Consider the following 25,003-nt stretch of genomic DNA (forward strand, 5'->3'; position numbering starts at 1 on the left):
TACTTCATAATGATGGCTCGTTTTGTATCTTTGGTGTCGTAACGTGCGCTTCCTCTTTCGTTGCGTCTCGCGCCTCTCAAGATGCTGACCAGAGGATGTCGCTGTGGTGGAGGAATGAGGATGAACGTGGTTGGCGCAAGCGAGGCCATAGAAGATTATATGGGAACGACAAAAAGAGCACGCCCTTCTCGGAGGACAACTTCACCGATGTGCGCAGCGGCCGTTATGCTTCCGCCATCTGTACGCGTCGTAAACATAAAGGACAATGCGTGGCTGGCCCTTTGGCCACTAATGAATGATGTGGCCTTTGTCTCTGCTTCCCTGGGCGGCGCTAAACGAACGCTGCAGCTCACCCGAATATTCATGTGTGTCTAGGTGCTACGCGCGGCCTTTTTACCATTTTCTTCTCTGTCTCCTCGGTGCTTTCCACGTCTTCGCGCCGCTTTTTCTTTTTGCTTCTTCTTGGGTGTACGTGCCCGCCCCCCCCCTTCTCTCGTGTGCGGCACCCTCGCTTGCTCCCTCGGAGACGCAGGGCGAGTAGTCGCCTTCATGTCCGTGAGGAGAGACGTGTGGTGTCCTCTCACTCCCACCCCACATCAAGCCTTCCATCGAGCACAGCCACCAACCAACCACCTAGCACCCCCCTCCCACAAACACACGCAACCGAGGAGAGATGCACATGCGAAAGGGAGGACAGCGTAGCCGTTCGTTGCGTCTCCCTCTTCATTCCCTCTCGCTGTTTTTCATGTTATTGTTATCTCATTTCAGCTCGCGTCTCTGCCGACGACGCCGCTGACTTGGTTTACGCATTTACGGCCTCGTCTGCTTTGGATCCGCGTGCATCTCTAGAGCATAGACCTCTTTTATTCAGCATTCTCTTTCCTAGATGCACGTACACTGACCTCCGCACTTTCTTTTTTTTTCTGTCCAAAGAGACGCACACGTACGCACATACGCCGCCCATTGTCCATCAACGGACAGAATTGGCCAGACCGCCGCGTGAGGAAACCGTTTTCGCTCATACCGGCGCGTCAGCCCTATTCGCCGAATGGAGCGGGACAAGCCGCCACCGGCTCTACGCTTTGCTCGTCAGTGGACATTGCCTTCCAGTTCGGCGAGCGACGCCGGTTTCGCTACCCTTGCCTATCCGTCGTGGCACACAGAGTCCCCCTCACCATTTAACCGATCTCAGGTGCCCCTGACGCCATCCCCCGACAGAGCCGGGCGGCGACAACCGCTGGAAGGTTCCCTCGCGCCAGGCTCGCCGTCTCCTCTACCACCCTCGGAGCTGTCAGCGCTCACTTCGGGAGGTGCCGCGCACCACACCGATGCCTCACTGCAGCGGGCGTCGCGCCCTGTGCCAGCTGCTCCGTCCGCAAGCAACGTCGCAGCACGATGCGTACAGCCGGTGATGCTAGCCAGTGATGCGGATGGCAAGTCGTTCTGGCGGCGCCAAGCGCAGCGCCTCGAGGCGAAGTGCGCCGCACTGGAGGAGGAGCTCAAAACCGTCTACCGCGTCCTCGGCAAAGAGGCCAATGATATCCCTCGTGCGCTGGAGGCGAGTAGTCATACCTCTTTGATGGCGGCCGGATGCGCCAACCCTACCTATGAGACGGTGGCGCAGGAGCGCGACATGGCGCGGCTGGAGCTGACGCGAGAAAAGGAAAAAAATTTTCTTCTGCGTCACCGCCTGCGGGAGATGGATGCGGAGGTGCATCGACTGCAAAGTCGGCATGCCCGTGACGTAGGCAAGCAGCGCGTTGGCGATGCATCAAAGCGGGCGTCGCCGTCTTTTAAGTCTGTCTCAAAAATGGGTGTGCTTTCCTCGAGACACCAGCGCGCTTCCAGTCGCTGCTGCTCGAGCTCTTGCTCTTCGACACAATCCACACGTGATGTGCGGCGTTCGCCCATCTACCCACGCTCTCGCAGCATCACGCGACCGTACACTTCGTCGTCCGCAAAGCGGGAGGAGTCGCCACGACCAACGCCGGCGCCGGTGTCCACGTCTTCTGCCCACTACAGCGACAACTCTATGATCACCCGGTCTTCGACCGCCTCAACGTCGTCCTCGACACGCCGTGAGAGTGGCCGCCGGGCCGCCAACACGTCTGCGGCAGCTCCAGCAGCTTTCGGAAAACCCCGTGGTCGTAGCACGCACTCGCCTCTGAAACCGAGCCGACAGGCGACAGACCCCTACGAAGCGGAGGCGCGTGACTTGCTCACATGGCTGCTAAGTGCTCGCCCTTCCTCGTCCTCTCCGAGCCGGTGCCAGCCGTTCGTGTGGCGGAAAGGCGCTGCCGGGTCACGCGGGCCAGAACCTCTACGCCGCTCTAACCTTGAGAGTCCACCCAGACGTGTGCGCCATAATGACCTCTTCAGTGCCACTGTCGCCGTCAGCGAAGGCGAAGGAAACGGCGGCCGATTGGCGCATGGAACGGCACGGGGAGCGGCGAAGGCTCGTCCAGCGATTCGGGACAGTCGACTGCTGTCGCCTATTCCGCTGCAGCAAGAGAGGGATGCCGCTGATGACGAAAAAGCAAGGGACCACCCCACAGGTGCCGTTCGGTCGCTCTGTGCGATGCCGTTGCAGGTGCGAGCGCCACGGAGCGCCGCGGACCCGTCTCGCGACGCGCTCTCCGGCAAAGGGGCCCTTAGAGGGCACGCTGGCGATGGGGAATGGATTGCGTGGCAGCCGCACGTTATTGCGCCAGGGCAACAGTCTGGTGGGGCGTAAAAAGCGGCGGCGCTTCTCTTTTTCACGTGCATTCCATTGGCATCGTGCTTTTTCTCCTGCCTTTTGGCACTCGGTGAAGGACCGGCGCGTTCGTCGCATGGTAGCTGCGGGCAGTGGACGCTTTTTCCGTGAGTCCGTGGTGGTGGTAGTGGTGCTGCTGCTGCTGTGCGTGCGCATGATGCATGAGCCACAGCGGCGACGGAAAGGGCAAGAGAGACGCGGCGCAATCGTGTATCAGCGGTGCGTCGGAGACCATCGGCGAAAACGACGCCACCGGCAGCCCCCATGTCCCACAGGTAAGCCGACGAGAAGCGAGACCCTTGGAGACTATTGAATATCAAAGTGCACGGTTGCGTTCACGCAGAGGTGAGGCGGTGTGTGTGGTGGCCGCTCCCAGAGCTTCACCAAGGCTGTTGAAGCCGAGGTTAGTGCCGGAAAGAAAAAAGGAGGAACGCAATGAAGATGCACACCCCAGTGAAACTCTGGGGGACTGATACAGTGTGTGTGAGTGTGCAATTGCCTATGCAGGCTCTTGCCTCTCTTAGCCAGCGCTGACCTTTCTGCAAGTGCGTGGTGTCGCACTTCATTCCCCCGCCAACTGCTCAACGGGTTGCGTCTTCTCTTTCTTTCACCTTGTCCTTGCCCGCTTCTCCGACGCTTACGCTTCTCTTTCTTCTCTCTGCCCTGGACGATCCAACCACAGCTCGCAAAGTGGGAGTCGAAGGCGTCCGGCGCCGTGCCGTCTTCTCGGAGGCACCCCCCCACCACCGTAGGTGCAGGCGCTCACTCTGACTTTAACAAAGAGCACGTAGAAGCTCTCGCGGTGATCAGCGGCAACATGCCCTCGAGCTCCTCGGCATTGGACGTGCCGCTTGTAGAAGTCATCTGCAGCTATCCGACCCGCGAGGGGCTATGCGCCGAGTGCCCTGCACTGCTGCTGCTCGTCTACCAGCACGTTGTAGCGGAGCTGCAGGCGGGGCGACGCGCCGTGGATGTGTTCCGTGGCACCTCGCGGCAGGACCACCTGAGCGAATTACTCGGCGTGCGCTCCTTGTCGGAGCTGTTTGAGCATCTCTACCCGCTGTCGCAGTCTTGCACCCTCGATGAGAGCACTGCGGGCTCGCAGTTCTGGAGGCAGGCACGGGCTACCTTGGAGGCCGCGTGGGCGCCGCCGCACGACGCAAAGGCGCGTGCCCTTCTCACGCAGGTGCGCGGCCAGCCGCGATTCCGCTTTTGCGGGCCGCGCGACGCCGAGACGCCCGGGGAGGGCTATCCACTGCACCCTGTATCGTTGGAGCGGGCCTTGGCAACAAGCAAGCGCTTCCTCCGCACTGCGATGACCTGCGCACTGGACGGGTCAACGGATGCCCTGGCCGGGCGGCAACCGGAGCTGCGCGCGGTGCTGCAGCTGGCCCACCTTGTTCCCGATACTCCGTCGACGGGAGCGCCTCCGAGAAAAGAAGTCACGCCGGAGGGGATTAGCTTCTGCATGGTGTCGCTGCAGCAGCGGTGGTGGGTACTGGTGAACGCGGCGCTGGAGCGCGTTCTGCTGCTCACTCGCGCTGCCGCGAATGGGAACGGTAACACCAGCGGCAGCAGCGGCGTCACAAAACCGCTTCTCTGGCAGCTGCTGGCGGTGCTGTCTGTCCTAGACACTGCGCACTACGTCTTCGCCTTCCCAGAAAGGCAGCAGGATCTCGCGGCTCACCATCTTCTCGCACGGCTGTCCGAGGTCGGGCTGGTGTACCCCTTACTCAGCAACGACCGCAAGTGCTTTGTCTTGAGTCCTGACTTCCTGCACGCCATTCACTGGCACGCGAGCACGCCGCTGTCCCTCACCTTCAATCATCACCTCCTGCGAAGCGTTAGCGGCGTCAGCGACATACGTCGCGAGGACACCGACACCATCATCACCGAAACGAACTTCCGTCTGTACGCGTACACCGACGATGCTGACCTGCTCAACATTTTGAACCAGTTCGCGAAGCTGGAGGAGATCGTGAACGGGAATCTCCACTGCTACCGCGTGACGCGGGACAGCTTTGCCTCCGCGATGCGCAAGGGCATCACCGCTGCACAAGTCCTACGCTTTCTTTCGCTGCGAGCGCACCCCAGCATGCTTCGCCGGCACGGGGAGCGGGAGGAGAACGGTGACACGACGTCGCCATCGTCTGCTGGCGGCGCCTCCTCTTCCTTCACTTTTTCAGCGTCCCCTCGTCGTAGGGCTGTTGCGGGCACGTGTGGGAGCACCACCTCCATTGATGCGGTGTCGACGCTTGTGGTTCCGCAGTCCTTCTGCGACCAAATGCACATGTGGGAGAGCGAGTGTCGCCGCGTAGTGTTTGAGCACCACGTTGTCCTGCTACGCAACATGTCAACGGAGCAACAGAAGGCGGTGACAGCGTATTTGATCGATGCAGGGGAGGTCGATGCCGTTGCGCACGCTGAGCGCGGCTACATGGTGATTCGTGAGGAAGTCTTCGAGCGTCTTGTCGCACCACTTTTAAGGTGAGCCGGGCAGCGGTGTTGGAGATGGAGGAGACCGCCGCCTCTGCAGCTTTGTGCGTGCTATCTTCTTCTTATCCTCTTTCCTTGTGGTTGCCAGTGCAGAGAACGGTACTGCCTTTCCTCTCCCCTCTCCCCCCTCCACCCCCAACACACATACACGTACGCATACACAGAAAAGTCGGACAGAGGATTTTACAGCTCGATTATTGAGGGGCTGCAGCCAGCCATGTACTGCGATGCGTTTGACATGTGCGCCACGCTCCGACCGCAGTGCGTCGTGCTTTCCCATTCGCTTCCTCCTCCGTTTATGTTCTTGATGCGGGGTTGCCGTGCACGACGCACTTGGGACGCCAGATGCCGCTCTTTCTGCGCCGCCTACGCTCACTGAAGCTGTCTCATCCTTTTCTTCCGTTTTTCTTTGTTTTTTTTTTTTTGCCTGACACTTCACACTCTGCAACACACAAACACACGAACGCTCACACGCTCGTTGCCGTGCTCCCCCCTCCCCCAATACCGCCATCTTTGCAGAGGTGGGTGACACAGCAGGCCCACGCGCTGTGGCTTCATCGTTGCCGTAATCCGACCCGTTGTAACAGTGGCGCACGAAACAGGAGCGTGTTTCTGCAACGTGCGCACGCTCGCGCCCCCGCTCATAAGACGGCGCTGCTGTGCACCGGCAGGCACATGCTGGACTGCTTCTCAGCTTCTAAAAGAAAAAAGGGCCCCACAAAGGCACGCACACACACGAAGCTCGCTGGAACTCTGTTCCGCGTTTAACCTTCACCCCCCCCCCTCGCTTCTGTTGACCAGCGAGGACGCTTCGACACACCCTAAGCACATTAGCGTTTGGCGAGATGATGCGACGAGGAGCCCCCGAGTGGTTCACACACGGCAAAGCGCGTGAACGGTTTCACCGGTACTGGCCGTGGGCTCTCAGCTCCATCTGCGCCGGCCTTTATCTCTACAACGGCGAGCCCTTCGAAGACGCCGCCGGTGCCATCGTGACAAAGATTCGGCGACCACTGCTCAAGACGATGGAGTGGGTGGAGCTGCACGATGTGGATCCAGAGACGATGTCGTTGGAGCTGCCGCCGGACATGCTCTTTGGCCCGCTTGAGTTCCCGAAGCAGATGCGATTCCTTCTAGCGGCACTCAGGGCCGACAACGAGCTCGCCGACGGCTACCTGGCGCGAGTGATCATTGATCGCATGGATTTGTCCTTGGACCCTCCAATTCTGTCGGAGGGCGACTTCCTCGCAGCAGGCGGCAAGGAGCTTCTCGACTTTAGCGTGGAGGACTTCACCGGCACTAAAAGCCGCGCCCAACGCAAGCACATCTTCTTTCAGCCCGACCAGTTCCTTCAATTTATCAACGTCATTGCCGCCTATCCGTCACTGACAGAGTACTTTGTGAACGAGAAGGACGGCGTGGAGCTGGTCTTTCAGGCTTATCGACATAGCAAGAACCCCTACGCCCGCGTGATGGCGATGCGGTCGCTGACCTTGTTCTCATTCACTCAAGCCGTCGACGGCACGGTGGAGCGGCGCATCTTGCAAAGCAACGGTGTGAAGACTATTGTGGACGCGTACAAGCAGAGCACCGGTGACCCGACCGAGACGCGCTTCCCCACGCTGCTTCTCTCCTCCATCATGCGCCACTACCCTAAGGAGGGCGGCAAGGAGTTCATCGACGCTGACGGCGTCGAGGCAGTTGTGAACAATCTTAACATCTGCCGTTACAAGGGCATTCCGCAGCACATCCGCGTGCTGCACGACGCCCAGCGCCTCCCCAAGCAGTCGATCGGCAAAAAGTCGGTGGATGCGCGACTGGAGGAGGCAGACTTCTTGGGCGTTGCGATGGGCCTGTTAGACAGCTTTCCTGAGTTTTACGAGGCGACAGGCGACCTTCTGAAGCTGATGACGAGTGTGGTACCGGCGCACGCCGACCCGCTAGAGCTGCTCGAGTACCGTGCCATGCCAATCCTCTCCAAGTACTACGTGAGGTGGCGCGAGGACCAGAGCTTTCAGACGGACGGCACTCGAACACTGGTGGCGAAGCTGTTCGAGCTGATGCTGAATGACAAGACGTGCCAGCGGTGCTACGATCCGTCTGTGGCGTCGTATGAGCTGCTCGAGTGCCTCAGGACCGCCAAGTTGGCCGTCCAGGATGAGCGAGAGAAGCGAGTGACGCGATTTCCAGATCCGCAACGGCAACCGGCGAGCGCCGCTGCCTAGCACATATCCTTTCCAGACATGCATGCAGGCACGTTGGCCGGCGCGTGCGCGTTTCTCGATCGGGCAAAAGAAAGCATGGAAAGACGGCCTCATCGCCAGCACATGCCGCTCATAACATCCACGCAGTCATACGCTCTTGTCATCGCTTGACACTCCTCAAACTACCTTCACAGTCCCCCTCCCACCACATCCATCTAAATATCTCTGTATAAGCGGCAGATGCTGTGCGTTGGTGTAGCCTTCCCCACCCCCTCCCTCCTCCTCCACACTCAGCAGCGTCATTCCGTGGAGCTGGGGAGGGTGACGCCCCACGAAGGAGTGGTGCAAAAAAATCTGAAGCGATCCTGGAAGCGCGGCATCGTCCTTGTCGACCGGCGCTGCGTACTTACCGAGAGCTCCGGGTAACCGTGTCTGCTGTGCTAAAGGGGGCACGTCCTCATCAAGCACGATGTCCACCAGTAGCCCTTCTCTCTTCTGCCCTGCCAGGTAGCTAAGAGAGGGTGGGCGGGTTCAGTGTTTCTGGTTGCCATGCACTCACCTTGCGTGTGTGTGTGCGTCGCTTCGTTGCGTGCTTGTGCGTATCTGTTTGCTTGCTTGGCCCACTCTTCTCTCCTCTCTCCTCTCTCCTCTCTTCCTCTCCCTCTTCTTTCGTTCTTCCGTCTCCATCCGGGGATGCAATGGGTCGCCTTGAGCGCGTGTACCTCAACGGCGTTGTTGTCTCTGGATGCGGATGAGTGAATTTGTGTCTGCTTAATATGCACGCCTGCGTGACCGCACTGCACATAGCCACCTTAGAGAGGCTGCGTCCTCCATAATCGACTGAGCGCACCCACGATTGACCATTTTTCGTTCTGTCATCTGCACTACTGCTATCGCTGCCACTAAAAAGAAGAGGAAGCGAGACGCACACTTGCTTCCTTGGCGCGATCCCACGCCTGCCTCGCGTGTGTGTGTGTGTGTGCCGCACCTTTGCTTTACAGCACGAAACTCAACACCATAGACACCTCTCTTTACACCCACACGTCAGCAATCATGTCGAAAGACGACGCGAGCATTGCCTATGCCAAGAAGCACAAAATCCACCATCTGTTCGAGCTCATGGCGACCAAGGTGTTGCTGAACCGTCCCGAGAACCCCTTTGCGTACCTTCGCAACCTCCTCAAGGACGTGGAGGAGTCCGAGAAGAACAGGGTCCCGTACGATCCTACGCAGGTCCACTTCAACAACGACGTCGGTGCCGCAGCACCGGCGGCAGGAAGCAGCGGCGGCAGTGCCGCGGCGGCTCCAGCAGCGGCGCTGACCTCCGCGAAGAAGGAAAAGAGAACCGTGACGCTAGCCACCTTCGGTCTCGACCGGGCAGGCAAGACGTGCGCCCTTTCCGTGTTGGAGAGCGGCGAGGCGGACAAGAAGTACACCCCGACCGTCGGCTTTGCCCCGATCAAGTTCCCGCTGGACGACTACAACTTGTGCGTCTTTGACCTCGGCGGGGCCGCCAACTTCCGCGGCATTTGGGTGCACTACTACCACGACTGCTTCGGTATCGTGTATGTCATCGACTCGGCGGCCAGCGATGAGCGGGTGGCCGAGTCGCTCAAGGTGCTGCACGAGACGCTCCAGCACCCGTATGTGAAAGGGAAACCGCTCTTGGTTCTCGCAAACAAGAAGGACTTGCCGGAAAGCCGCGGAGTGGGGGTGGTCCCCCAGGGCTTTCTCGAGGAGGCGATGGGGGAATCGGGTGCGCCGCACCGCGTGCTGGCGACGTGTGCCATAGAAGATGACCCGGCCTTGGTGGAGGGTATTGAGTGGCTGCTGGAGGCTGTGTCGAAGGAGTACGACGCACTGGCGAAGCGGGTGGCGAAGGACAGCAACGAGGTGAAGAACGAAAAGGCTCGCCAACGGGCTGCCAGGCTGGCTGCAATTCGCGGCGAGGACAAGTGAAGAATGCCTGGGCCCGGGGAATGGTTCTACGGTGGTCTTCCCGAGACCTGCTGCTGACTCCTTGCCGTCGTCACCGTTGGTTCTTGCTTGTTTTCGCTGCACGAATCATGGAAGCAGTGTGCCTCCGTGTTGGGGTCTGTGTGTGCATGCGTGTCTGTTTGCACATCCCTCTGTTTGACGGTTAACGATAGATATGTACGAGTGCGAGCGTCGCTTGGGCCTGGTCGCTTTTTTTTGTTTTCGCTTGTCTGCCGGTGTTGTTGTCCTGCTCTCTCTTTCCCCACTGGGTGGAACGAGGGGGGCTCCCTTGTTATCCCTGATTTTGTCGCGTTGCCTGCCAGTGACAACGGCAGGTGCGCGAATGCTGTTGTGTGCTAACCGTTCTCCTGCATAGCCATAGCGTCTCCCCGTTCCTGAGACGCCCCCGTCCAGCCTGTGTGAGGTACGGTTCCCGCTGCGGTCGCGGCTCAATTGACGGCAACGAGGGCATGGGTGCCTCTTCCCACAAAAAGGTGCGTGATTGCATGTGCTTTTCTCCTTCCATTTGTCGGCAAACCGGATGCCTTTCGGAGTCTGCCTCCGCCCCAGTCATGCAACGGGGGCTGTGCGGGAGGGGGGAGATTCAGGTGACATGGAAGGCATGTCGAAGCCAGCGGGATTTTTCAACAAAAGAAAAAAAAACAAAGAAAAAGAAAAAGAGGGGCTTCTCGCGTCGCGACTCTGAATGTTTCTCCATGTGTGCGTGTCTCCCCTTTCTCTTTACCTGCTCTCTCTCTCTCTGCGACCTCTTCGTTGCGTGCTGCTGCGGCGCCGACGCGTCCTCTCATGCGACCAGGAGGACGAGGCGGAGAGCCGCATCACGTACTTTTTCGTCCAGCGCAGGAGGAGCATGCACCTGCTGCCTTGCCATGCAAGCTCAACACCTGTCGCGATCCTTGCAGAGCGTGCTGCCGTCGCTCTCAATTCCCTCCCCCCCAGCGCTCTCTTTCGATTCCCCCTGTGTCTTGTGCCACTTTCATCACCGCTTGTGCCACCCCCTCCCGACGCCGTCGACAGCAGGGCAGGAACGCTGCATGCGAACGCCGCGCTGCAATCCACTACACACATACACGTACAACAACCCCCTCCCCCCCCCACGTACACCTTAGGTGCGAGTGCAGGCGCTCCGTGTACACTCGCACACAACAGCAGGCAAGCACCGGAGTCGCTGCACTCTCTCAATATACATAAAGAGAAAGAGTGCGTCCTTTAAGTAGCAGCAGGTAGGGCTCTCCTACAACCGTCGGCGCGAATCCCTTAAAGGGCGAATCCGTTGCCGGAGGGGAGGAGGAGTGCAGGGACACGGCAAACAGGATCGGCTGTCTGTGCCGTTGTCCACAGGCAGCATCGAATGTGCAAAGGCGGAAAGAGAGGAGGCAAGTTCGACGCACACACACGCGCAGGACACAGGAGCATCCACGAAGCGACGAAAAGACGGACCGCGAATCCGAAGTCGCTAGTGGAGGGAAGGCACATTGAGACAGTAGACGCTACCGTTACCATCATTGCATTGCTTAACGGACACAGCGCCCCCACACCCCCTCCTCTCGTCCTCCTCCTCTTTTCGCAATTCTTTTTTGTATGTTGTGTGTGTGTGTGTGTCTTGCCGCCTTTTTCGTTTTCGTGTTATTCTTGTTTCGCCCCTATCAATCTGCTCATCTTCTCTTTTGCCGCGCTAATCTCGCTGCATCCCCCTCCACAGATCTGCTCACCGACTTCAGCATCGCCGCCATTGTTTCTCTTTCCCTAACTCTACCCCCGTCGCCGCACATCGACATACTGTGAAGTCATCAGTTATACACGAACACACATACAAGCAGTGCCCCCCCTCTCTATCATATCACACAGAAGCCGGCACTATACGTGGATCTCGTGGACTCGCTGTCCTGAACCTGCCACTTTTTCCTTCATTGCTCGTTTCGTTTCTTAATATTCTGTGATTTCTTTCTTGGTGTCCCTGGCTGCACCCTTTTTTTGGTTGTGTCGTCGTTGTTGTCTTGTCTTGAGGCCACACATATCCGCTGCGTCACCAACGCGGGCTACTGACTGCACTGCCGCACCCTTTTATCATTGCGGCCTGCGCAGCGTACCGTTGTCTGGCGCAGTCCCACGTGGGTGCTCACACGTCGTGCATGTGGCCCACTCCATTTCGACGCTTTTGCGCTTTTGTGTTCTTGAACCCCTATTGTCTTCCTTCAACATCACAGCCTCACTCACTCCGGTCTTCACGGCGGCGACTTCATAGACGCACGCACTCTTGTTTGTCTTTCTTGCTCCGCTCCGCTAACACGTGCGCAGAAAAAAAAAGGCAGAGGGGACGCGGGGGTGCACATTGTCGGCCTTCGCCGTAGCTCATACCCTTCTCTGCTTCTCTTCTCACGCCCTCCTCTCCCCCCCCCCTCCGCTCTCTCCTCTTCTGTTCTTTCTCTGCCGGCCTCATTTTGCCCCCCCCCCCACTCCCCCCTTGCTCTTCCCTTAGACCTACAAGCAGTTTCTTTCTGCACTCTGCTATCTTGAAGCGCTCGTGCTTTGCTTCAGCCCCCTTTTCCCTTTCGTTTCGTGTACTCAGCCCCTCCTCCTCCTCTACTCTCGTTTGCTTGTTTCCCCTCCGCCGCTTCACCTGCCTCTCTCCTTTCCTCTTGTCTTCGGTCTCACCGGGGCGGTGTTTCTAATCCCCGTGAGGTCTTTTCAAACGTTTAGACATGCCAACCTCTTCGCAGGCTTCTGCTTCGTCGCGTCGTGCCAGCACCACGAAGCCGGGGCCGCCACCACGCGCCTCCAGCGCCGCACCTCCGCTCCCAGCGCGCTTCCCGAGTCATTCCCAGGCTCCGCTGCCCAGCGCCACAACGTCACGGCGCGGTTCAGCAATCCCAGAGCTGATCGGGACACGACGCGACTCCTCCATTGGCGCCACCAGCACAAATCCTCGTCTTCGGGGCGGTAGCGTGATCGATGCCGCCGCAGCGCAGCGCAGCTCTTCAGCTCCACGGAATCCGATCGACTTTGCCTCCAAAGAGAGCCAGGAGGCCATGAACCGTCTGCGCCGCCTCTTCTTGCCAGTGATGATGCGCGTCATCCTGCGGTTTAGGAGACGCTCGCGCTGGAAAGACGGGCAGCCGCCTCGGCAGTACACTCCGGGGTCGGTGGTTGCCGCCATCATGAGCACCAAGTCGCTCCTTGCGGACTGCCCGCAACGAATGGTGGAGAGCCTGGCAGCCGGCGCCACGTTCATGTCCCTCACACCAAAGGAAATCATTGTGTACGCCAACGAGTCGCACGTGTCGTGCGGCATTGTGGTGCTGCTCTATGGCCAGCTGGAAGAACGGCGCCCCGAGCCGGGTGGTAAAAAGCCTAACGCGGGCGGCGGCGGCGGCTCCACACGTCCCATTTGCACGCAGCCGCACAGATTGCACAAGGCAATGAGCGTACTCTGTCTGATGCCTGTAATGTGCGAGGATCGCGCCACGTCCTTCCTCGCGACTCGCGAGAGCGAGGAAGCCGATGTCGCGATAATCTCCTCACGCTGGTTCTGGGAGGTGACGTACAGCATGGCACAGGCGTCGCTGACCACCGCCGACGTGATGGGGCGCACGCTGCGCGAGGTCGTCCTGCCGCATCGCCGCGACCTGCTACTAGCCGATTACTTTCCCACCTCCGTGGTGCTTCTCCGCTCGTGGATGTGGTCCATGCTGACGGCGAGCGACCGCGTCAAACTGAGTCGTTCCATGGAGGTGCGCGTTCTCTCCGTCGGCGATGTCCTCTTCGATGAGGGAGACTACTGCCCATACATCTACGTGGTGCGCCGCGGTGCCCTCGCTGCGATCGTGAAGGGCGAGACACTGGCGGTGCTGGAGGCTGGCGCCGCCGTGGGGGAGGAAAGCGTCCTGTTTCACGACAGGCGCAACTGCAGAGTCGTCGCGATCACCGTGTGCGAGCTCTACGCTCTGCACGCGCACCACCTTCTGCGCCGCTTCCTCAAGTACCCCGAGAGTGCCCGCCGCATCGTTGCGGCTGCCATAGAGCGGCAGGTGTGGTGGATGGAGGAGGGCCGAACACGCGACGTGTTTGGGCTTGTGTCCATTTTGAGCGGTGTACCATGTCTGGGGCACACGACGGACGCCATGCGGGATGAGATCGCGAGGTGCGCCTCCGTACTGATCCTCCCGCAAGGTCACACGGTGGTCTCCGCAAACACACCCTGCACCTTCTTCTGTGTTATCGGCCGCGGCTCGGTGACGCTGATAAGCTCGATGAAGACCGCCGCCGTCGCGGAGACGCCCTCTAGCGTGAACGGCATTGACAGCAAAGGCGAATCGCAGCTGGGTATGCGACGCTCCTCAGCGATGAAACCGATGAGCAACCCAGCGACCGAGATGCGGCGAGAGTCTCGCAGCGCCGGAGACTTCTTTGGCGAGCTATGCTTGAAGCCGCACCTGTGGCCCTATGACGTGATGTGCGACTCCACAGTCAGCCTCTGGCAGTTTGATCGGGAGGCGGTACTCGGGGTGCTGGAGAGGAACCGCGCCGATGCCCAGGCGCTAGAGGTGTGCCGGCAAGGCATCGGCCTCTACCGTACCCAACGCGGCGAAACCAGCATCATCGACGGCTTTGAACCTCCCGCCACCCCCAACGCACCAGCGAATGGATGGCGTTCGTGCATTGGCGGCCAGCGCAGCCGTGCGCAGTCAACTGACTTTGCGACAGCGCCTCCAGGAGCGCGCAGCAGTAGCGCTGGCAGTCGCGCAGGTAGGCGTCTCTCTTTGTCACATGCTGCTGCACCGGAGTGGCTTTCAAGAGGGTCGCCCTCGGAAGGCCGCACGCCGCGCGGAGGCAGGCGCGCGGGTGTGGAGTGGACACCTGAGCAGTGGACCACGTACGCCATGACGCGGCTGCAGGATGGGCTGCGCGCTGAGGACGCAAAAGAGACTCCGCCCGCGCCCTCCCGCGAGCTGCGTGGCGTCGACAAGGAGGTGGAGAAGACCATGAACGAAAAGGTGCTCCAGCTTGTTGCCGTGCAGCCGGAGACGCCACCGAACCCGGCTGACTGCGACATTAGCGGAGACTCAAGTGAACTGCAGTCGATCATTGTGGGGCAACTCTTCCTCATTATGACGGAGAAGCAGTCGAGGTTCCTGCGACAGGTGAAGGACAGCAACGTCCGTCTCATCACTGAGGACGAGGGTATGCAGCTCGTGGGTGAGCTGAACGACAGCCTCGACGATATGAGCGGCATGGATGCCCTGCACAACTCCGAGGCGCTGGTCGAGGTGACCGAGGTGATGCAGCTGGAGGATATCAGCGCGTCGCCGCTGGAAGGCAGTCATTTTCTGCCGCAGCGCGCGATGCCGTCGTTGTCCGTGCGTGATTCCACTGATGCTACGGATTATATTAATGTGCACCGCGTCGACGATGCCCTCAGCGTAGAGGGCAGCGGTGGCGCGCTGGCGGGTTGGCCGATGCCGAACGCATCAATCGGTCGCACTCGCCGTTCCACCAGCGTCGGCGCGCTCGGCGAGGCCAGCGGCGTCTTGGGGGCATCGTTGAACCCGCGCTCGTCCCTCAATCGCAGTCACTTTGTGCGTCCATCATCTGCGGTGCCGCCGTCGCCGCGCTGCGCCAGCGGACGCGATGACTTTCTGTCACCGGGGGCTATCGGTGTCGTGCGACCCGCGAGTTCTAGCGAGCCTCGGATGATGCCACCCGCGCGTACGCGCCCCGCGAGCGTGGACTTTAACCAGTTCAACAACAAGCTCAGCGTTGATCGCTCCACCTCCATGCTGGACCGCTACGTCAAGATTGAGGATCAAAACTACTTCGACAGCTTCGTCAAAGTGCTTCCGCTGCAGCGGGACGAGATGTGGGCACCAGATGGGGTGAACACGGACAGCGAAATGGGCACCGGCTCTATGGTGCTCCTGCTTCTCCACGTGCGCAAGTGCGACTACTTGTCTGCCAAAGTGATGCAGCGCTGCGCGCGGCCCATTGTGAAAGTGACACTGGGGGAGCGTGTCCTGGTACGTACCTCCGTCATGGAAAACCGCACGGCACCGCGCTGGCCGATTGAGCACTCGTCGTTCATTAGCTTCGTGCGGCGCGGCACCGACATCGTCTTCTCCGTCTGCGACGCGGGTGACGAGTGTCGCATTGTGTACCAGGCTTCCTTCTCGACGGCGAGTATACACGAGAACGGCGGGGTGGAGCAGAGAACCATGCCGCTGACGGAGCTATCGGTAACGGGCTTCCCCGCCAACGCGGAGATGGACGCCGATGTGAAGAGCGTCGAGTCGGTTGGCAGGATGCAGAGGAGCGCGAAGAAACCGCGCATGACAATGACCATGCTAGCGGTGACAGCTAACAAGTACAAGGCGCTTCGGCAGTACCTCGAAACGAAAGAGAAAGTGATCGTAGACCCGCCAGGGACTCCGGAGAGCACGAAGTTGTTCCTGCAGGTGATGTCGGTGGAAGGCCTCAAGCACCGCATCGAGGCCACTGTCACCGCTTCCCTCTACAACGGCGCGACAAGCACGACAGTGTTGAAAACCGAGCGTGTGATTCCAAAGACACGCAGCCCCGCCTGGCCCGGGGACACGAGCTTCGTCATCATCTCAGGCGAAGGCGGCATCTTGTCGTTTGACCTACACCACAGGGATGCCGTCATCGGCTCCACCGAGACAACGGTAGACGAGCTTATCTTTGGCGGAGTAGGGCTGAGGCGGTTGCCGCTTCTTCAGGCGCAGACGGGCAGGCTCGTGATCGGCCACCTCGTGGTGGGCGTCCTGGGCGCGAGGCTGGGGGACAGCGTCGAGAGCCGCAATCGCGACTGGGTGACGCACCTCGCCGTGGAGGAGCTCTCGCTAGCGAGGGAGGGCTTCTCCATCAACCCCGATCCATTCATCGTGCTCCGTAGCGGCACTGGGGCAGAGCTGATGCGCACACCGCTCGCGTTCAGCGCCTTCGAGGCCTCATGGTCGATGTCCGAGGCAAGCTGCCTGCTGCAGTGCCCGCGTCTCTGCGGTAGCACGGTTTCCTACCAGCTAGAAGTGTGCGACAGCGACGAGAAGGAGGTTATTGGCCGCGCGACCATCCTGCTGAGTGATCGCGGCCTTGGCCCGGGCCATCTGCACGATCTCTCGCTCGATCCACCCGGGCGCGGTGTAGTGCGCCTGCGCAGCCTTTGCCTCCCTGTCTTAGAGCTCCCGGCGCGCGGTGCAGCTGGCAAGGCCTCGTCGGCCGCGGCTCTCTGCCCACCGTTCTCCTCTCACCTGCACCTCTCAGAGTCCGCGACACTTCTGCTGCTTCACATGGGCGGGTGTACTAATCTGCCCGGCGGCGCGACGGTGGAGCTTCAAATAGACGCGATCGGCACGCTTTCTGTTGATGCGCAGCCGTACTTACGCACTGCTGTACAGGAAGCGACGACGGCTCTGCAGTGGCCCCTCTCAAAGGCGAGCGTGCTACTGCGGATCCCGTCACGGGGGGATGTGGACGACCGGGCTGCAGAAGCGGTTGATCTCCGCCAGTGGCAGTGCGGTCACCAGTGTCACTTCGCTGTCTACGACGGCGTCGTGGACGACGTGAGTCAGATTGGCCAGGTCGCTGTCCCGCTTTCGCAACTGCTAAACACTGCGTTGCACACGTATCCCCTCTTCCCGCGATGCATGGACGCAGACGGTGGGGGTTTAGACCAGCAGCCATCCGTTGGTACAACAACGCGTCCACGCGCGGCGGCCGAGAGGACGTTGGGCAACCTGCAGGTCTTCACGCTGCTCGGCTCCCTCGACCACCAGGTGCGCGGGACGGCGGAGCAAGAGACCGATACGCTGTTGACGTCGGTGCCCGCCGCCGGCGGCCATGCTCCGCCAGATCAGCTGCCGTACTACAATCCGGAAAGCGCCGATATCACCGCTGCGAGGCTGGCTTCCGCCCTCCCTACTACGGTGGTGCTGAGCGTCAGCAACATCTGCCATGTCCTGCCGAGCGCCTCCGAAAAGTATGTCCAGATCGTGGTACGCCGCGGCGCCACCGTTGTCTTGTCAGTGGAGCGGCAGATGGGGGTGCTCAGCCACGCCGAATGGAGTCCGACGGAGGCGTCGGCCGTGGTGTCCTGCGGAGCACTCCCGGCGGACGCGGCACTTGTGGTGGAGCTGGTGGCGATGGATGTGGTGGAGGGGCGGAGCGACGAGGAGGAGGACGGCATCACCCCCTCAGCAGCCGGCGCAAAGGCGGAGTCGACCGCGAGGGATAAGACGCGGCGTCGCACTATCACCAAGGGAAACGCCTCTGCCGCCAATCTGCCACTCGGCCATGCTGAATTGCCTGTATCAAGACTGTCTTCCGTCCAGGCGGGTGAGGTGCGCGTGGTGACACTGATGCTGAGCCGTTCTCAGCGCTCGTCCTCCTTGTCAGAGACGACGGGGCGTCTTCCCAGGGTTACGCCATCGATGTGTGCTCTAAAGGATGCGCAGGTCGTCTGGCCGACCGTCTCGTTCTGCATCTTTGGCAACCGCGCCTAGGCAAGCTTGACACAGCGTGGCGGCAGAGAGGTGGAAAGCGGGATACCCGAGAAGGCTGCTGATGCCGAGAGAGACGGGAACGTCTTCGTCGCTATCGTTGGCACTCCAACTGCTCGGTGGTTTATTCGTCGCGCTTCCTATCAAAGGTGGAGGGAGAGTAAACAGATGTGTGATCTGGCGTTGCCGCTGAGGTCGTGGTCGGGGCTCGGCCACGGTCTTGTGCACTCCGCATGGCCATGCAGCTCCGCCGAGCACCACTGGCGTGAAATGGGGCCCTCCATTTTTCATGACGTCATCAGCGCCTTTTTCTTCGTCTGTATTCAGCGTGTTTGCCTGTGTCTGCGTGTCCATTGCGTGGTATTGAGGGCCGCTGTTGTTGGTCTATGCGTGCTTTCGTTGTCGGTGGCGGTCGCTCACTTTTTTTTCGGTCTGTGTACTGACTCTTACGCCACCGTTTCCACCATCTTCCCTCCCTCCTTGTTCTGCTAACTGCACCATAGACGCACACACATCCGCCTGCATGCTGCTGTACTCGTTGTGTTTTTTTTTTTGGTTTCAAGAGGTTTTCGGGCACCTCGGCTCCGCGCGAACACCCTCCTCTTCCGCTCGTCTTTGTCACTCTTTCCATCTCTTGGGCGGGCGTATGACGGCTGATTTGTGTAATTAGGCGAGCACAAGTGCTCCAGCTTCCGTGTCCATGCGCTTACTTGAAAGAGCAGCTGCAGAATGATGGCGAAGAATGACCCAATAAGTCCGATCACACATACACACATATACACAATGCAAAAAAAAAAGCAAAGGAGACATCGGGTGCACTGTGCTACGCGATCGACGTGCATTTCGGCGCTTGTGGTCAAACGTGGTCAAAACAGATGGAGGCTGGCGACAGAGAAAGTGAGCCGAAGGGCGGAAGAAATGCGTGGAACACCAAAGGGCACTGACGCCTGCGGGTGCCGGCACTTTGGCGACGCCTGCTCTTTCCCTGGCGCTACCGCTTTCAGACGGACGCTGTATAACCCCCTCCCCCTGCTTCTGTCTGTTGACCTCCTCGACAAACTGGGTGCCGAGCTCGTGCGCTATCGCTTCACCTCTTCGTCATTGCTTGTCTTGATCACTTTCTTTCTTTCCACTTCTCTACTCTCTCGCCTGTTCCTATGCTTCTCTCCTCCCTCCCTGTCACCCCCCCCACACACATGCTCGGATATATTATCCACGCACACATACGCCGCGCTGCACGCCGAGCCCACGCGCTTGCGTAGTCTTGTCGTTTTTATTGTTTGTCTCTTTTGTTCTCTCCTCCTCCTTTTATCTTCGGCCCTTTTGTCTCTCCTCTTCTCACACCTCGGCCACGCCCGCTTCTGTGCTTTTCCTGGCACCCCTCCACGTCTTACTCCCCCGCAGCCCTCGCTCTTTCTTTCCTTTGCCTCTTTTTGCTTTGCTCAGTAGGATCGATTTCTTGCCACGCCCTGCCCGAATCTCGCCTGTGTGCATGGTGTATCTGTACGCGTAGATGTGTACGTGTGGATGTGCGCGCGCACGCACTGAACAGCATCCTTACTCGTCTTTGCCGTTTTCTTTGACTGCTGAGATCCCGCACCCGAGCATACAGCCCGACGTGCACTGGACCCCTCCCCTTCCAGTAACTCTGTAGAGGCACGCTGCTTGTTCTTATTTCGCTCGGCAAACCTCGCATTCCTTTTCGCGTTTTCTGTCGCTGGCGCGCTGAGCGCCGCAACGGTTTCCCGTTTCATTTTCGTCGTGCTTGGCAGCTTTTCCTCTCTCTCCTCATCATCTGCTGGTCTTCGTAGGCTGCCGCTTACCGACTACGATTGCCCATCGCCACCACCACCAATTTCTCTCGGAGATTCTGAAGCGATTCTGAAGCCGTTCAGCCAAAAGAAGACACCCGACCACCGTACGTGGACTCGAAACACACACACACACACACACACTAACGCACAGAGCGGCATTCGACGACGCGCAGGGTACGCTGGCTTCACCTAATCGGAGGAATCAACTGGCAGTCCTCGGGTAAGCACGAGCAAAGAAAAACAAACAAAAAGGAAGGATCAGAGAAAGAACCCAGAAGGTGCCACAACTGTTGTACTTTAACGTATACTGTAGCGCCATACACGAGAGACCCAGCGACTGGTGGACGCTTGCAGAGCAATAGGCGGACGGACAGAAAGGCACGAGGCCAGGTCAAGGAGGGAGCAGAGAAGAAACGAAAAACGACCACCAAAGTAAGCCGTCTATCATTCCACAAAATAATTGATCTGTTAGTTCGGTGGCTGCACACCCTGATTGATCCTATGGTAGAGTGGGCGAACCTGTAGCCATCGCCCCGGTTTTATTCTTTTCCTACCTGCGCAGCATCGTTGCCCCACGACTAGTAGTGCTGTTGCTCTTTCTTTCCTCAAAAGCGACACTTCCTCACGACTCCTCCCCCTCCCCAAAGGAGAACTGCTCGCTTCTTGCTGCTCTTGCCTCTCTGCCCTTCCAACCCCAGTCTTCATTGAGTTGCACGTTCTCTCGTCCATCCACCGACTTGCCTTTGGTTTCACCAACACGTCGAGTTGTTCGATTGATCCTTTTTTTCTGTGTATGTGTTTGTTTTGTAATCGTGTCTGCGTGCGGCACTCTTTTCATCTGTGCGCTTGCAAGGCCGCTTTGACGGTCGTGTGAATCCTCTCCTTTCCTTTGTTTTGCCCACTGTCCTACTAGTCGGCTCGCCGCCGCGGGGCTGTTCGCATACGAGAGTATCTGTGCCTGTGTATTCATTCGTCGGTCTTCGTGCGCAAGTTTGTCTGTGTGTACGCATTTCTCGTGCACCTTTTTTTTGTTTTCGATTCTTTGCTTCCGTTTTTCGCTTTTCGTCTCTGCGCCTTTCTTGCTTTCTTTCGCCTTTTTTTCTGTACTTGTTTTCCTTCATCGTACCCGTCGCGTTTTCTTCCCCCTCCTCTCTACCCTCTGCTCTTTTCCACGGCTTTCATCTCCTGCCACTCACCCCCTGCACCTCTGTCTCTCTCTCTCTCTTCTATTCCTCGATTGCTCAGTGTGCGCAGGGTGTACGAAAGCTTGTTTATTTCTTTTTCTCGTGCGTTCTCTTGAACTTATATAGTGTATTTTGCTGCTGTGCCTCGTCGTCGAGCTAGAGAGACGTTGGTGGTGTCTTTTTCTGTGCTCTCCCCGCTCCCCTTCCCTCCCCCTTCCGTGGTGTACTTTTGTATGCTTCGTTTGACCTCACCAGTTGTGTTCCCGTCGTCTTTTGTGTTGCTGTCAGCCATTCTTTCCCCACCCCCTACCCCACCCCACCTCACCCTTGCCTGTCTGTCTGTCTGCGTGTGTTTTCTGAAGTACTGCCCATCTTTATTAGGCTCTTTTTCTGGCCCCCGTCGTGTGCGACGTAACCGGAGAGAGACGCAAGCAACAAACAGGAAAGCGGGCTCATAGGCACAGGCACACACAAACAACAAATCGGTACGTCGACCACCACCACCACCATAACACAGAAAACGAAAATAAAGCCGTGGTGTTGTGAGCTGAGGGCACCGTTCTGCTGAGCGTTCCTGCTCAGTTTTGCCGGTTTCTTCACCCCCCCCCCCCTTCTCCCTTTCTCGATTACCTTTTCTTTTGGGGCTCTCCACGCCTGGGCTGTGGCGTCTGTTTTCCGTCACACTCATCAATCAATATCCATCTGCTTTTTTGTTATTAGTACAAGTTTTATTTTTCTGGGCATTCTCTTGCAATTCTTGCTATTCGCCCTTGGTATCATTCATTGCTCGCGTGAGACCGCCTTTTTTGCTGTGTCGACGGCCCACAGCGACAAGCAGCAGAGGTGGTAAAGAAGATCACAGAAAGAAACACGAGGCACTGAACAGACGGCTTGTGCGAACCCCATTTCGTTGAATACATAAACACACTTTACATATACACAAAAAAAGGAAGCCGAATCACCGCTACGCTCGCTGGGCCTTTAGCGGTCGAGACACACAAGTAGTCCAAGAGACCAGGTGTGCTTGCGTTTTCTTCTCGTTGTCGACTTTCGCGGACCCTTACCTTGTTTTTCTGACCTGCAGTATTTCACCATATACGGTGGCCACAAGATGATCTATAAAGTGTACGGCTCGCCAGAGAACAACAGCGGCAACACCCACATGTATTCCATGTATGCGCCCCCGAACGCGTACGTCCAAGGACAGGGCGGCAGTAGAACGATGTATGGCTACCCCGGCACGGGTGGCCACGGCAGTGGCCACCCATTCGGCTATCACGCAAATCCCTCGATGGGTGCCATGTACGAATATAATGGTGGCAACAACGTACACCACAATGGCAGCGCCCACCTCGCCGGAGGCGGCATGAATGGACGAGACAGAGGCGTCGACGTGGTTGGCTCGCGTAACCCGCACGGGTACGATCAGCAATCCACATCTGACTACGAGGTGCACGACAATCAACTGAAGGCTCCTGTGGTGGTGACACCAGCGACGGTGGTGTCGACTCTAGGAAGCGCGCGCCTCTTCAGCAAACCGCCAAAGCCCATTGTGTACGGCTCGCGGTGTGTCGTGCGGATCTGCGACGCGTTCCAGGAGGGCCGGTGTGCCGCTGGCGATCGCTGCCATGATATCCATGTGAGACCCGAGTACCTGGCGGAGACGCGGATGGAGATGAGTTCGTGGCTCTACGATCGGGAGTGCGAGTTCCGCCAGACGATGGAGATGGACTCGGAAAAGACGTTTAGCATCTTCGTGGCGGACCTCAAAGAGGTGGTTGAGGTGCCGATCAACTCGCTGGTCTTCACCAAAGGCCTTTACGTAGACCCGGCGACGCGCGCGAAACGCGCCCGCGGTGCCGGCAACCATGCCCACGCACACGCGATGATGCAGGTGCCGACAAGCTGCGGCCTTTACTCGACTGACCCACTGCAGTGCAAGTGGGAGCGGTGGTGTAATCAGGTGCACATCGATCACCGGTGGATGCAGGCGAAGAAGGCGGAGTTTGACCAGTGGTTCATAGAGCTCCAGAACCGCTACTTTTCCCTTGCACCAGACGATACTTTCACGGTGCACGACCCGCAGCTCAAGAGCAGTATTTCCTTGCCCAAGTTCAGCATTGCAGGCTTCTCTCGCGGCCTCTTCCAGGGCTCTATGAAGAAGCTCGCAAGTGTGTGCCTGCTGTTCCAGCGCGGCAAGTGCACGGCCGGCTCATGCTGCAATCAAATTCACGTATTCCCGCAGTACCTCAGCCTCGCGCGCGAGTTTGCGGCGATGGAGCAGTCCCCCGAGGCGCTCCCTGAGGAGAAGCAGCGGTTGAGGCGTGAGATGGAGCTGCTGCGCGGCCCCCTGATGAAGCAGGAGCTGCAGGAGAAGCGGGAGACAGCCGCGATGGAGTCGGTGTCGCTCCCCAATGTCGTGAGTTTGGCGAATGGGGGGACCCAGAGCGACGCCATGGACGTCAAGGCAGCCGCCGAGGAAGACTTAGGCTCTTGCGGTGCCCTCTTTGAGCATGTGCAAGTCGACGAGGACGTCGAACCTGTCAGCCACCTCGTCAGCGCTAACACCTCCCTTACACGCCGCATGAACGCGAGCGCGCCCGACATCAGCCTTTCCGGTGCGCGCCACATGAACAGCGATGGCAGTTACAGCTTCAACCCCTACGGCAGCGTCACTTCCTTGCCAGATGGGTCGACGTCCTACAACAGGTTCCCCGGCACGCGTGGAAGCGGACAACCGATGGACGGCAACGGCTCAGTACAGTACACGCCGGGCAGCGTGCAACTTCTCTCGACAGGCACGAAGGGCATGCGCCGGCTAGTGGCCCTCGTGTCGCCGGAATCCGGCAACGGTGTTGTTGAATCTCATCGCAACGGGGACGACATGGGTATCGGCGGCCATGCGGGCGACGGTGGTGGTGCCACCGGCGCACACGACAGGGCGCCGCAGTTCGCGGCGGTGCACCGTAGTAACGGCGGCTACCGTGCTGTTGCCCACCCTCTTGGTGATGAGGGAGGCCGCTACGACGGCGGTGCACAGGGAGAGCAAAGCTGTTCGCTTCACCCGCTCGACTTTGACGCGAGCTGGCACTTTTCGCCTACTCCGCTGCTGGGCTTTGACGCGTCGACGACCAGTACGCACCGAAACGGCTCGATTCGTGACGAGGACCCGGCTACGCACACCCATCTCCGCCTGGCCGCCTCCAACTCGAGCTACGTCTACCCCGGCTCTTCGACCACGTCGCAGCAGAACCTGCTTTCCACCCCAATGCAGCGAGGGATGACGAGCAACGCGACTACTGCTGCGAAGGTCCGCCTGGCCGCCAGCGCGGCATCCTCGCGAACTCACGCGCACCGCTCGGCAACGTCGATGCCGGATTCTTCAACAAACCCCGCCATGGGGGGCTCTGTCTCCTCTATCCCTACAGCGAGGCCCACCTTTGTGGGAGAGCAACACGGGGGCACCCGCTAAGGCGGAATTGTGGTCGTATTGCCAAGCGGTACGGCTGCCTACAGACTTACCAACTTCCGAGATGATGCCGATGCACACAGGGGGCTAGAACGACACCGCTAGCACCATCACGCCACACGCAGGCACTTTGCTTTGCTCTCTTCCGTCCCCCTGATCGACTTAAAGCCGATCTCCTTTAGATCATATTGGCCGCCCCACCCTGTGTCGAAGTCGTCGAAAACTATCCTGTTCTGCTGGCCTCGACAGATTTTTCTGTTATCGTGGCCATGGGTGGGGCAGCGGGGACGTGATGCAGCCTTCAGACTGTCGTCTGCCTATCCCTTTTTCTCATCTCTAACTGTGCCCCTGATGACGAGGGAGCATGCCCGTGCGTGGTATCACGGGGCCCAGTGCTTCACTCCATGTGGGACGCAGCCAGGCAGCCCTCCCCCTCCCTGCCAATGCAGAGCCCTTGCAGGTGGTGACCGGCATTACGGGCGAGGCTGTGAGGCGACTTGCGAGACGGTTGCGTGTGGAAGTCGAGGGCAGGGGCTCCGTGCTCTCAGGTGACGGAGTCGGCGCATTGCGCTC

General features: G+C 59.2%; 6 protein-coding genes across 7 annotated transcripts; all 6 read left to right on the forward strand.

Moving 5' to 3' along the window:
• Positions 1 to 1,048: 1,048 nt before the first annotated feature.
• Positions 1,049 to 2,734, forward strand: LDBPK_360850 (hypothetical protein, unknown function; the record flags this gene model as incomplete). The annotated part of the gene is made up of 1 exon (XM_003865153.1): positions 1,049 to 2,734. One exon carries the CDS (start codon positions 1,049 to 1,051, stop codon positions 2,732 to 2,734), a length of 1,686 nt encoding a protein of 561 aa, XP_003865201.1.
• An 838-nt stretch (positions 2,735 to 3,572) lies between these two features.
• On the forward strand, positions 3,573 to 5,246 carry LDBPK_360860 (hypothetical protein, conserved; the record flags this gene model as incomplete). The annotated part of the gene is made up of 1 exon (XM_003865154.1): positions 3,573 to 5,246. One exon carries the CDS (start codon positions 3,573 to 3,575, stop codon positions 5,244 to 5,246), a length of 1,674 nt encoding a protein of 557 aa, XP_003865202.1.
• Positions 5,247 to 6,276: 1,030 nt separating this feature from the next.
• LDBPK_360870 (hypothetical protein, conserved) lies at positions 6,277 to 7,476 on the forward strand (the record flags this gene model as incomplete). The annotated part of the gene is made up of 1 exon (XM_003865155.1): positions 6,277 to 7,476. One exon carries the CDS (start codon positions 6,277 to 6,279, stop codon positions 7,474 to 7,476), a length of 1,200 nt encoding a protein of 399 aa, XP_003865203.1.
• Positions 7,477 to 8,508: 1,032 nt separating this feature from the next.
• LDBPK_360880 (ADP-ribosylation factor-like protein) lies at positions 8,509 to 9,414 on the forward strand (the record flags this gene model as incomplete). The annotated part of the gene is made up of 1 exon (XM_003865156.1): positions 8,509 to 9,414. The coding sequence occupies one exon, from the start codon at positions 8,509 to 8,511 to the stop codon at positions 9,412 to 9,414; it is 906 nt and encodes a 301-aa protein (XP_003865204.1).
• A 2,741-nt stretch (positions 9,415 to 12,155) lies between these two features.
• LDBPK_070760 lies at positions 12,156 to 17,966 on the forward strand (the record flags this gene model as incomplete). Of its 2 annotated transcripts, none has more annotated exons than XM_024473494.1 (1): positions 12,156 to 17,966. In XM_024473494.1, the coding sequence occupies one exon, from the start codon at positions 12,156 to 12,158 to the stop codon at positions 17,964 to 17,966; it is 5,811 nt and encodes a 1,936-aa protein (XP_024329263.1). Both variants share the same exon structure in this region, with proteins under 2 accessions (XP_024329263.1, XP_003865205.1).
• Positions 17,967 to 22,072: 4,106 nt separating this feature from the next.
• On the forward strand, positions 22,073 to 24,433 carry LDBPK_360900 (hypothetical protein, conserved; the record flags this gene model as incomplete). Its single annotated transcript, XM_003865159.1, has 1 exon — positions 22,073 to 24,433. The coding sequence occupies one exon, from the start codon at positions 22,073 to 22,075 to the stop codon at positions 24,431 to 24,433; it is 2,361 nt and encodes a 786-aa protein (XP_003865207.1).
• Positions 24,434 to 25,003: the final 570 nt, after the last annotated feature.

Source organism: Leishmania donovani, chromosome 36, assembly GCF_000227135.1.
Source record: "Leishmania donovani BPK282A1 complete genome, chromosome 36".
In the NCBI taxonomy this organism is placed as follows: domain Eukaryota; phylum Euglenozoa; class Kinetoplastea; order Trypanosomatida; family Trypanosomatidae; genus Leishmania; species Leishmania donovani.